The sequence below is a fragment of the Peromyscus leucopus genome, chromosome 4 (genome assembly GCF_004664715.2).
Source record: "Peromyscus leucopus breed LL Stock chromosome 4, UCI_PerLeu_2.1, whole genome shotgun sequence".
NCBI lineage: Eukaryota > Metazoa > Chordata > Mammalia > Rodentia > Cricetidae > Peromyscus > Peromyscus leucopus.
Window position 1 is genome coordinate 107,173,817 of NC_051066.1, and position 12,863 is coordinate 107,186,679.

At 52.7% G+C, this 12,863-nt stretch overlaps 1 protein-coding gene across 1 annotated transcript; it reads right to left on the reverse strand.

The window, feature by feature from the left end:
- Positions 1–7,188: 7,188 nt before the first annotated feature.
- Gfra4 (GDNF family receptor alpha 4) lies at positions 7,189–10,948 on the reverse strand. Its single transcript, XM_028878588.2, is given in 7 exon segments — positions 7,189–7,811; positions 7,814–7,880; positions 7,949–8,040; positions 8,808–8,942; positions 9,029–9,138; positions 9,188–9,353; positions 9,356–10,948. Coding segments are annotated over 7 exon segments (900 nt in total). The 5' UTR covers positions 9,600–10,948; the 3' UTR covers positions 7,189–7,725.
- Positions 10,949–12,863: the final 1,915 nt, after the last annotated feature.

Genomic DNA, 12,863 nt, shown 5'->3' on the forward strand with positions numbered 1-12,863 from the left:
GGGACCTTCCCTGGAGTTCATGGGTTAAAGTGTTGGAAGGAACATGGGTCCTTGAGCCACCACTAACATGCAAACTGCCAGACCAGCAAGAGGTATTTTGGGTTTTTGTTGTTGTTGCTAAAATTCCTTTTCAGGGAGAAAATGTAAACAATGCCTGTCCCTTCAAAGATCCCAACAAAAAAAACGAATTATTCCACTGAAGTTCACTAGGAAGCCAATGAATTTATTGTGCTTCCTTACAAAACGTAGGTGAAGGGTTACTTGCCAAAGTGTGGGTGTTCCTCCCCTTAACAACTCACACCTGAAAAAGCCTAATCCAGCAGGGATGAGGGCTGCACCACAGCCATACAGATGGAGCTCCCACTCTAGTAGATAGATAGATAGATAGATAGATAGATAGATAGATAGATACATAGACAGATAGATAGATAGATAGATAGATACATAGACAGATAGATAGGCAGGTAGATAGGCAAGTAGATAGACTGATTAATTGATTATACATAACTACATATATATGCATGCATACATACATATATATACACACACACGTGTGTGTGTGCGTGTGCGTGTGCATGTGCGTGTATTTGTGTGCGTGTGTGCGTGTGTAATAGCCACTCCGCCAGGCCACATGCAGGTAAGGCAGAGTTCCATACAACAGGTGGAAGGTATCTTAGGGTTTCTGTTGCTGTGAAAAGACACCATGACCATGGCAATTCTTATAAAGCAAAGCTTTAATTGAGGTAGGGGCTCACAGTTTCAGAGGTCTAGTCCATTATCATGATGGTGAGGAGCATGGCAGCCGGGGTATGGCGGCGTGCAGGCAGACATGGCGCTGGAGAGGTAGCTGAGAATCCTACATCTTGACTAGCAGGCAACAGAAGTATTCTGAGACACTAGGTGTGGCTTGAGCATGTATGAGAGTTCAAAGCCCACTTCCACAGTGACAAACTTTCTCCAACAAGGCCACACCTTCTAGTAGTGCCACTCCCTCTGGGGGCCATTTTCGTTCAGACCACCACAGCAGGGATACTCAAGTGAGAATCTCAGGCCCTACTCTGCCTCTCTATGCTGGGTGTAAGTTGTCAACAAGCCCAGATGGATGATCTTTTGCAAGGGGACATGGCTGAAGGCCCCACTTTGGCGGCTGCTTGGCTCAGAGGACAGTCACTACAACTTTGTATCAATGACAGGCAAACTGACTGAAAAGAGGGACTTTATCTATGGTTTAAAAACCATGCACCTGTTATTAAGCTGAACCGTTTGGCATTGGTTTCATGGCTAGATGGCCGGCAGCTGTGAGGTCCTGTCAGATGGGAGGTTGGTTGGTTAATAACTTGGAAAGCAAACCAACAGTTTTTAAATAGAGAAGTAATTCTCAATTTTTGGGTTGTGACCCCTTTGGGGCTCATATATCAGATATCCTGCATATCAGATATTAACATTTACAATTCATAACAGTAGCAAAATTAGTTATGAAGTATCAACAAAATAATTTTATGGCTGAGGGTCACAACACAAGGAACTGTATTAAAGGGTAGCAACATTAGGAAAATTGAGAACCCCTGAGCTAAGGGGAGAAAAGTTGGAGATAACTGTACGTGATTTTTTAAAAATTAATTTTATGTATATGGGTCTTTTGCCCACATGTATGTCTACACACATGTGTGCAGTGCCCACAGAGGCCAGAGGAAGCAGTCTGATCTCTGGAACTGAAGTTACAGATGGTTGTTAGTCACTACTTGGGTGCTGGAAACTGAACGAGCAGCCAGTACTCCTAGCCACTGAGCCAATCTCTCCAGCTCTGACAGGACCTCATGTAGCCCAGGCTAGCCTCAGCTTTGCTTCGTAACCAAGAATAGCCTTGACCTTTGATCCTCCTGTTCCTACCTCCCAAGTTTTGGGATTACAGGTCTGTACCACTGTGTTGCCTTGAGCAAGTCATCCCGTGAGTTGAGTCCTAAGCCAGGTATAGCAGTTCATGCCTAGAATCCTAGGTCTTCATTTTTTAAAGGTTTGTTTTTATTTTGTGTACATTAGTGTTTGTATGTATGTATGTATGTATGTATACCATGTGTGTGCAGTGCCTACAGAATCCAGAAGAGAAACCCAGTTTCCCTGCAAGAGCAGAAGAGCTTTTGACTGCTGAGCCATTTCTCTGGCCCCAATCCCAGCATTTTGGAGACTGAGGCAGTAAGATTCTCCCAAGTTTGAGATCATCTTGGGTTACATAATGAGTTCAAGGCCAATCTCAGCTACAGAGTGGGACCTTATCTCGAAGAGAAGGAGGTAGAGAGATGGTTCAGAAGTGAAAACCACGTGCTGTTTTTCGGAGGACCCAGGCCTGGTTCATAGCAGCCTTAGGCAGCTCACAATTGCCTGTTACTCCAGCTCAGAGGATCCTAAGCCACCTTCTGGCCTCCTAAGGTACCTGCACACATGTGCACAGACACACAAACCCACACATAAAAAAATACAATGGAGAAACTATCAACATTTCTCTTTGTACTTTGCGCTTTCTAACTCACTTAGAATGCTGATCTTTTAGATGGATAGAAACTGGATTTTAAAACCATTGTGTTTATAAGCAGAAAGCAAAGATGGGTGGGAAGTCCTGAAATCCAGGCAGGGGCTTACTCTGTGGGAAAATCACGGCTTCTGGTCTCCAGACAGGAAGTGCTAAGCAGCAAAGGCAGCTGTGACTGGACCTCATGGTAAAAATCAGTCGGAGAGACATGACTTCCCACTTGAAACTGGGAACCTTGAAAAAGCTGTGGGAAGGGAAGCAAAGGCACTCACGAAGGCCGTCAAGAAACAGCCATGAGCCCTCTAGACACAAGTGCAGAAAGCGTAGATCAGCGGGTGAGCGCTTGTCCAGCAGATACAAGGCCCTGGGAGGGGACGGGAAAGGAAGGGAACATTTCTGGTGAGGCTGGGAAAGACTATTCTGGTCGTGTGACGACTGAGGAGGCAGCTTCATGGAGGGAACAGGTATGTGGATATCTTGGAGACGAGCATGCCAAGTGAAGAGTAGGCGAGTCTCACTGTGGCTAGTACGAAATGGGCTGAAGAGCTGTACAACTGAGGATGGACCTTCCCTGGTGGCTAAGTTGCTAAGTTGGTCTGAGCAACTGGGGCAGCTTTTGTTTCTTGCAGGCTGCTTGGCTGGTCTCTGCTTCTAGACTCAGCTTGAGCCTTTTCCAAACAGTGGAGCTTGCTGGGGAGTTGGGGGAGGGGAGGCTGTCTTTGCAGCTGGGCTTGCCTGACAGTGACTCGACAGTCTTTAGTGCTTATGTAGTCTTCTCGACAGTCTTTACTGCTTATATAGTCTTCTCGACAGTCCTGTTATATGTTTCTACAGTTTTATTATAGTCTTCTCGACAGTCTTTAATGTTTATATAGTCTTCTCGACAGTCTTTACTGCTTATATAGTCTTCAGAAAGAAGGGAGCCTAGTGACTCTGGTCAGTTTCAGGGACTTCCTGAAGCTATTTTAAGTTTACTTTACAAGCTTCCTCACAGGATGGAGAGTCTCGCCTCTTTATAAACAAGCTGTCCTAAAATATCCTGTTGTTTGAGTTCTCTTTTACATCCTATGTCTTGAGAAGTTTGCCTCCAAGCTGGGAGAGTTTCACCTCAGAGGAAACTGCTACAAAGCATCCCAGCACCCATCTCAATTAAGCTTTCTAGATTCCTCAATTCCTGCCCTTTGAGTTTTGTATTTTATCACCTTAATTTCTCTCTACATCCTCCTTCCTTGGTCTGGGAACTCACTTGGTTCATTATTTTGGCATTTTGAGAACAGGTCTCACTGCACAATCAGTCGGCCTCAAACTCCATCTTTTTGCCTTACCTCCTGAACACTGAGATCGCCAGTGGATCGTAACACCTGGCGTCTGAGGGGATGTGTGTAAGTGTCACAGCTGGGGGGGAGGTCAGGTTCCCTAACGGAGGAGTGTCGCAGCTCCGAGGGGAAAGGCTTCTGCAGTGGAGGTGTCGCAACTCTGAAGGGAACGGTATCCTGGCAGTCAGAAGTCACACAACAAACATCACACAAGAAATTTATTGGGAAAGACACAGAGCAGCGACCTCTGCTTGGGTGAGCAGCAGCAGGGAACTGGGCAGGACAGACTTACACCTAGGGTTTCTTAGGGGAGAAATGGGCCAGGGTGGAGATTTCCAGGGTAGGGATTGGTGAGATTTCAAGCCCAGCCCAGAGATTGGGGGGTTTTGGGGCTCAGGGATTGGTGGGGTTTGGTGGGTTTTCAAACCCGGAAGTAGACTTGGACCTTTTATCCTACAATGTGGACCTAGCAGAGAACCTGGGCCTAAATAAGTCTGCAGCTCCACAAGGTGGGGGCCATGCCCCCGCCACCTCTGCCAGGCATGCCAGGTTCACTGACAGAGTCGCTGCCATGTTGGGAACCACCCCAGGGTCTGTGCTGTCACTGTCCTGGCTTTCCAGAATTTTGTCAACAGAATTTGGTTCATAATTTCTCCCCTTACATACACCAGCAGGCAGAAGTAGGAACTTACTCAGAGCTAGCAATCTGAAAGACAGCGGATTAACATCTAGAGATCTGCTCTGCATCTCATTGCCAGCTGGCGGATTATATATAAGGAGGGGGAGGGAACAAAGGCTGTCAATCACTATGGGGCTCAGGCCTGCTGAGGGTCGGGTGGTCAGTCCCGTTTCCGAGAGTCGTGATACCTATTCTCCTCTCGTCACCCCCCTCTTCCTTCCCTCCTTCTGCAGATGCTCTCTGTCCCCTATCAGGTTCATTGGCCAGAGTCCACACTTCCTGCAAAAGTGAGCTGGTTTAATGAGCTCATCTATCCCTGACTTATTTAGGGAGGGGGGAAGGGGGGCAGTAAGTGGTTTCCACATCAACTCTGCACCTGGTTGCCGGGCCCCAAGCCAGAGGAGCACACATGAGCTGTGAAGTTTGCTTCTAGCACCTGCCTTTCTGCCTCAGCCTCCCCCACGCTACCTGCCAGCTGCAAAATCAGTGCTGACAACAGGTAACAGAGACCCAGGCACAGGGCCAGGACCACAGCCCTGCAGTGTGTGCACAGGACAGCTTCCGGGCAGGAGGTGGAGGCTAACACTCAGTTGTGATGGAGGATAAAGCTGGACTCAGCCTTAAAGCACCTTGCCAAACAGCACCCTACATAAGCCAGGACCTTTTTCAGTAAAAGAAACCACACAAGCAAACAGGCAGTTCTGCTAGGTTCCTGGGACTGCTGTAACGCTGTACCAGTCTTGGCAGTTTTTAAAAAGAGTTTGTTCTCACCGTTCTGGCCGAGTTGTACCCCTCTGGAAGCTCCTGGATCCGGCTCTGCCTCCTTTAAGTTGCAGTGACTCTGGGCATCACATCCCTCACCTAAGGCTGAGGCCCTCCAAGGTCTGCCTGTCCTTGAACTACCTCCCTCTGCACTGATTCTATAAAGGAGGCATGAGATTGTGTTTAGGGCCTGCTGGGTGACCCTCCTCAAGATCTATAGGAAACCACACCTTTACTATGTAAATGGACTCTTTGGCTCTAGTGTGGGATACATTTGCAGGTGCTTGGCCTTAGGACAGGGACCACCAGCAGCTGTGGAACTTCACTATTATCATTTCATCTTCCTACTAGTTTGGAAGGTTTATGTCTACATTTTCTATCCAGAACTGGATTTTTATTTAGAATCATTCCCAGTTCAGTTGGAGTGGGGCGGGCATCGAGACAGGGTTTCTCTGTGTAGCTCTGTCTGTCTTCTGTAAACAAGGCTGGCCTCAAACTCAGAAATCTGCCTGCCTCTGCCTCCCCAGTGCTAGGATTAAAGGCATGCACTACCTCCACTCAGCCTCATTCCCACTTTTTAAAAATGCCTACAGATGTCTCAGTGGCTAAGAGCATTGCAGAGGTAGCTAGAGTTTCCTGCTGCCCAGTCAGACAATCTTTGTCACCCCATCCACCTCAACCACCAAGTAACACAGACTTATATTGCTTACACTTATGCGTGCAGCTTTTGCTATGTTCTTTACTTATTATCCATTTCCATAAATCTATCTTGCACTGCTGTGCTTACGCATCTTCATGCTGCTGGTATGCTGCGGCTGGCAGTGTCTCTCCGCGTCAGCCTTCCCTTCCAGTTCTCCTCTCTCCTTGTCCCCTCTTCCTGCCTGGCCTGCCCATGTTTTTTTATTGACCTCAGAGCATCTGACATACGACCGTCCACAGCAGAGGACCTGGGTTCAATTCCCAGCACCCACATCAAGTGTCTCACGGCCTCTTGGAACTGCAGTTCCAGGTAATCTAATGCCCTCTCCTGGTCTCCATGGGCACCTGCATGCACGTGGTGCACACATGTACACTCAGGCACACACGTAAAATAAAGACTTGATGTCTACACTCTTCTAAAACGTCACACAGCAGTGGAGTGGAGCACACTCACACAAGGAAGTCATTTGGCAGGCATCCCTTTCTGTGCCGGAGCCACGTTGTGGTTGTAGGAAGCAGGACAGTGGTACTTTCATGATCCCTGGCCCCAGCACAGCCTGCCTACCCCACCCACACTGTGCAGGTGTCCCCTTCCATGCAGGTAGGGAAGGACAGTCTCTCCTTTTTATGAAATGAGCAGAGTCTGGACACAGCTTCACTCTTGCCCGACTCCTTCTTTGGGAAACCACCTCTCTTATACCAGGTGACCTGCTGGCTGTGACTTTCCTCAGGAAAAGGCCCATGACCACACTGGGCCATCAGAGCATCATTCATGGATGCTGGGAAGGAACGATGCCTTTTCTCTGCTGAGATGCTAAGACAGCATGAAGCTCAAACATGCAGGCAGCCAAGCCTACCCCCCTCAGGGGGCCTTTCCTTGCTACTGAGCAGCCATGTGAAGACTAGCGATCTCGAGATTCTCTAAACGCTGGAGACAGATGTGTCTGAAAGCCAGTTTGCTCAGGCATTGGCTCAACCCAGTCTGAGCTGTCTACAGGTCAGGAGGGGCCTGCCGAGAGCCAGGAGCGAACACCAGCTGTGAGTGTGCCGAGCAGTTACAACACCTGCACTCGGTCTCAGTAGGTAGCTGCTGTTCCAGAAACAGGTATATTATTCTCAGGTGTGCAGACTCAAGAGTAGTTCTGGGGGCGTCCGAGGCCACACGGGTCTCCCCGTTTCCAGGACAGATGACAGGACAAGGTTGGTCTCAGTGCACATGGGTTTATTGAGCTGCTGTGCAGGGGGAACCATAGGGGGCGAGGCTGTGCAGCCAGTGGAGGCCAAGTGGGAGGGGCCTGAGTCTCCCCCTTTAGTGCCCACATGGCAGCTTGTCATATGCCATTGCTAGTCCTGGGGCACGGGTAGGGTTTAGCGGTGAGCAATGGCTGCCTGGGAGGGTATTCAGGTTGCAGTGCTAACTGGAAGGAGTCTTGCCTGTCGGTCTGTCCATGTGATCTCCTGAGTGCCTTGTCTGCTCGGAAGAGGGCAGTTCCAAATTCTAGGAGTGGGGGTAGTCTCTGCCCCGCCCTCTGAGCGCCGGGGGTCCAGTGAGGCCTCATCTACAGGTGACCATCTCAAGGATGGAGAAGAAAAGAGCCAGGACACCTCCTGGCAGGAACCAGAGGCTTTTCAGTCGGACACTTAGCCTCCAGCCCTCCACCCGGGGGACAGGCACACAGGTGTATGAGACCCGAGGACAAGGAAGTTTCGTTCCAGTGAGCAGTAGGCCCGAGACGTGGCGGTCAGCTGTGTTGCCCATGGTCTGCCTTCCTAATCAGAGCAGGGCCTGGAGAGCCAAGGCAGTGAGTATGGACAGCAGGGACACCTAGGGGTGAGGACCAAATGGGGGCTGCTTCTGCCTCCGTCTCTTCTCAAGGCACTCATGCCCCCACCTTGCCTGGTAAGGACAGTATTGAAGGGAACAGTGCACAAACTGCCAACTCCCCGTCCTCTCCCCACACCTACCTGTGGGCAGTGATGCCCAGTGTTCTGGTAGGGGTTCAGCCCATCCTGCAGAATCGAGGGCCACAAGGTGTTAAAGGCTTGCATGGCACCATCTATGGAGCGGAGACATCCAGAGAAGGCTTGGCCAGGGAGCCCTAGGAAAGGGGCCCCCTCCTTTGGAACAAACTGAGACACTCCCTGGGATCTGCAAGGCATGGCCCGAGGTGGGAGGTGCATATTACAGTGCGGCTGTGCTAAGCGTGACCCACACACTGCTAGTCCTCATCCTCACGGGAGAGGTTGACAGATGCCACCCCCACTTCACAGGTGAACACAACCAGGATTAATAAGAGTTTAACTCTCGGCTACTAAGTGGCAGAGACCAGCTTCAAACAGACCCCCCAGAACTCTGAGGCAAGAAGGGCAGCAAGAGTGAGGAGCACGTCAAGGAGAGAGCCAGAGTGGGAGTCTCAGCCAATTCCAGGCCCTCGGGCACGTTTCAACTCATCCCTTCCAGCCCCTAGTGGTCCTTGACACCTCTAGAATTCTCTTGCGATCTGAACAGCAGCTACTCAAGTTTCCTTCCATCAAAAATGGGCTCACATCAGCCAGCAAGGTGGCTCAGCAGGTAAAGGCACTTGCCACCAAAGCTGAAGAACCTAGTTCTATCCCGGGGACCACACGGTGATCGGAGAGACTCTTACAAGTTGTCCTCTGACTTCCGTCCATAAGGCGTGTGCACATCGCCCCTCGCCCACGCCAAATAAATAAAGGCAACCTACACATTTCAAGGGCTCCCATGGGCCAGGCGGCTTGGACCGGGCCTTAGACATCCGTGGCTCCCGGCTCTCCAGCCCCTCCCTCACCCAAGCACCCTCACCCAAGCAGGGGTTCCTTGTAAAGAGCTGGCGGAAGGCTTCGCACTCTTCCAACCGGTTTCCGCTGTCCCCGCAGCCGCACCAGGGCGCGACGCGCGCGCTCACGTTGTCCAGGTAGTTGGGGGTGACCGCGGTGCCTGCAAGGGGACCCCAGGGCGTGTGGTGGGCTCCCCGAGTTCGCCCCGCCCGCCCGCTCGGCCCCCCCCCGGCCGGCCCCGCCTACCGATGAGGCCCGCGTAGGCGAGCAGACAATGCGGGCCCCGCTCCTCCGGGCAGCTGGCGCGGGAGCCGGGCGCGGGAGCGCACGAGGCCTGGAAGGCAAGGAGACGAGGCCTGCGCGCGCCCGGCCGGCGGTCAGCGGCCCAGCCCGGCCCGCACGCACCTGCACAGGCGGCCGCGCTCGCAGCGGTCCAGGGCCTTCAGGCAGGAGGGCGGCGCCGGCCCGGGGCCCGCGAAGGCGCAGGCCGGGGCGAAGGTCTGGCGCCGGCGCTCGGCGCACGCGGGGCTCTCGCACCGGCAGAAGAGCAGCGCCTGCGTGAGCGCCGGGGCCCGCGGGCGAAGAAGCGGCGCAGGGCGCGGCGGCAGCGGGAACGCGCGCAGCCCCCCGGGCCGCTCCGGTCCCCCGGCGCCGGGCGGCCCAGGCATCGGGCCACGTACTCGGAGCGCAGCTGCTGGCACTGCGCGTCCGCTGTGCACGCCTCGGCCGCGTCCACGCAGCGGTTTCCGCCCGTGGAGCTCGCAGACCCTGGTGAGGGACGGGCAGGCTGCAGGACTCCGTGCTTGGTTCTCCCCATCCCGCACTACGGAATTTGGGAGTGCCCGAACCCAAGGGGAGAGTGTGGCCCCTAGGCGTGACCTATAGGTGCTGACTGGACTTCATCCCCAGGAAGGGGCAGGTGAGGTCCTAGGGATAGGTACCCAGGTTGTGAGTGGATGCGACACTGGGAGGACCTTTCCCCAGAATCTGAGGTCCAGCCTCCACCACCACCTCCAGAACGGCCACATGCTTCCACAAGAGGATCTGCTGGGCTCCTTGCATCCTCCCCAGCTCCACCTGTCAGGACACTGAAGCGGACTGATCGGGCTAATGGAGACTTTGGAAATGGCGCCCCTCATCCTCCTTTTGACACACTGATGTTTCCTTCTCTGACACGTGGAAACCCGTTGGGTGAGTCTGCAGCTTTCTGGTCCTCTTTCTATCCTGACCTGTACCTCCTGCCCTCTATGCCAGGTGCTTCTTCGTGGGTCTGGCTCTAACCTATCCTGCCCCACCTGAACTCTGGTTCTGGACTGGCAAAAGGGGGTTCTGGGCGTTGGATTCACTGGAAGGGCAGGTACTGTGTTTTGAAGAGCACATTCAGGCCCAGGTTTCCAGATGTATATTCTGACAGGCACCTGATGGCAGGCCATGCGTAGGGCTTCTTCCTGAGACACAGACCTGGACGTTCATCAGCAGTTTCAGTGAAGATACAGGTAAGTGACAGATGACAACGTATGGGGGGTGGGGGTGGGGATGCCGGACACTTCGTATCAGAAGTTGGTAGACCTGGCGGTTGTGTCCAAACTTGCCACTGGACATACCTAAATCCAGCCAAGTCAGGCCGTCTGCCGAACACTTTTCCAAGACCCGAGTCACCGGACTCAGGCTAATGGCCCTTCTTTTTCCCAGTCTCTTGCTAAGACTGGCCTCTCTGGCACCCCAGGCTCTAACACTGCCCAGCCTGGCCTCTCATCCGTCACCCTTAAATGCGCTCCACTCAACATGGCACACCTCAGCTCGAAGGTCTCCTCGGCCTTAAAGCTTACCAGTGTCCATTCTCCACACCACACCTCAGAAAGTAACCCCTTCCCGTGATGTCCCTGTGGAGAAGGAGCAGTCCCGGAAGGTACAGGATCAGCTATGAGGCACAGAAGAGTCACGGTGGATCACCGTGACACTTCCCACAGCAGGAACTTGACGACCACATTTGGGAGGGGAGAGAGGAAAGGAAAAAGAAAGTTCCCGGTGCACAGGTATCAAGGCTAGACTCGGGAGGGGGCAGCTCAGCTGAACCTGATGCTGGGGTTCAAGGCATTGTACGGCAGGGGCAGCGTGTTAGGGGTCCCTGGCCACAGAGCACAAGCCATGTTCATGCACCCCTTCCAGGATTCCATCCTTTAACCACTCCTGAATCCACTTGTCCTGAGGACCAAGGCGGGGACAGGCTCTCACCCAGCAGCAGCAGCATTAGCAGCAGCGCAGACTCCAAGCAGCAGGCCATAAGGACTGGCAGCCCCAGCTGGACAGGTGCCTCCTTCCTAGGACCTCGCGAGCCTGGAGGGCAGCGGGCACCCTGGCGTCTGGGCTGACAGACGTGCCCCGGCTTTTGAGAGGAAGCTTTATAGAGGAAGTCACACCCTGCTCTTCACTTTGTCCCCACCCCAGACCCTACCTGCAGGTGGAGCCAGTCGCTTAGCCAGGGCCTGAAATGGCCAGAGCGGATCCAGTCCCTCAGCCAGGGCCTGAATGGCCAGAGCGGATCCAGAGCACAGATTGAGTGCCTGTTGTACACAAGCACTTGGCTCCTAGTGGGAACAGTCCCTCCTGGGGCGGGGAGGGGAGCTTCCTGAGACCCCAAAATTAAACGAGAGTCAAACCTCACGTGTCCAGGAAAGCTGAAATGTGTGAGGACAGGAGGGGTTTCAGGAGAGTGGTTAAGGGATGGAATTCTGGAAGGGGTGCATGAACATGGCCTGTGCTCTGTGGCCAGGGACCCCCGACATGCTGCCCTCGCTGTACAATGCCTTGAACCCCAGCTTCAGGTTCAGCTGGGCCACCCCCTCCCAAGGCTAGCCTTGATACCGGTGCCTTCTCAAGGTTCTAGAAGCAGCTGTGGGAAGAAGACATCCCTGACGGGCAGGGCTACCTGCCAGCCACACAGAGAGCGTTAGGGCTGCAGGTTGGAAAGTCACCACCCATGTTTGGTGACATCCATGGGCCTGTAAGTCGCCAATCTTCACTCATACTGTCGTAAGTAATCCCCACAAACTCATACATTTGCCAAGTTGGACTTTGGTAGAATCATTTCTTTGACCTACTGTCAGTTCCTGTCTGAGATGTATAGGCATGTTGTGTTGTATCTCCCCAGGAAGCCTCACACACACCCATACACACCCAACAACTCCAGGAGACCTCGTTTTAGGAACTCAGTTGTTCTTTTTCTTTCTTTATAATCTTGTTGTCAGCTTTCCATTCACTGGTTTTACACTAATAGAAAAGTTGTAAAGACACTGACGCCCTCCACAGACTCTAAACCCAGCTCTCTGATGTGGTCACGGCAGGAGGATCACACTCAGAAATTAATACTAATGCAACACTATGAAGTAAACTATAGGCCATTTAAATTCTCCAGTTTTCCCATGAATGGCCTTTTTCTGTTCCAGGACCGGGGCATAGTGGGATATGCTTGTAAGCCTAGCACTTGGGAGCAGCACTTGGGGAGGTGGAGGCAGAAGGATCAGGAGTTTGAAGCCAGCCTGGGCTACACTGAGATCTTGTTCTAAAAAAAAAAAAACAAGGTGGCAAGATGGCTCATTGCATAGACTACCATCATCAAGCCTGACACCGAGTTCAGTCTGGACCCACACAGCAGAAGTGAGCCAACTTTCTAAAGTTATTTTTCACTTTCTCCCACTGGCTGCCTTTTTACACTTGATGCAGAAAACCCAGGAAGGGCTTCCTGGCAGGTGCAGCCTGACTGGGAAAGGATTGGGCCCCTTCCTTCACCAGGCAGCCACCTCCCATTCGTCATCTTTTCTTAACCTTCCAAGAGCCACGAGGTCCTCCCAGGCCCTCCCAGCTCACGGAGGCTGAGGGTCAGGAGGTGCCCTATACCAGAAACCCCACCCACAGTTTCCCGCATCCTTATTGGCACATGACAGAAGCAAGGACTTGAGCTCTTCAATGTCAGGAATAGCAAACCCACCATCTCTCTTACCTCTGGCCCCCGAGAGGGCACCTTTGCCATTTCAGAGCCACACACACACCACCAGCCATCCCCCTGCTGTCTTGGATGTAG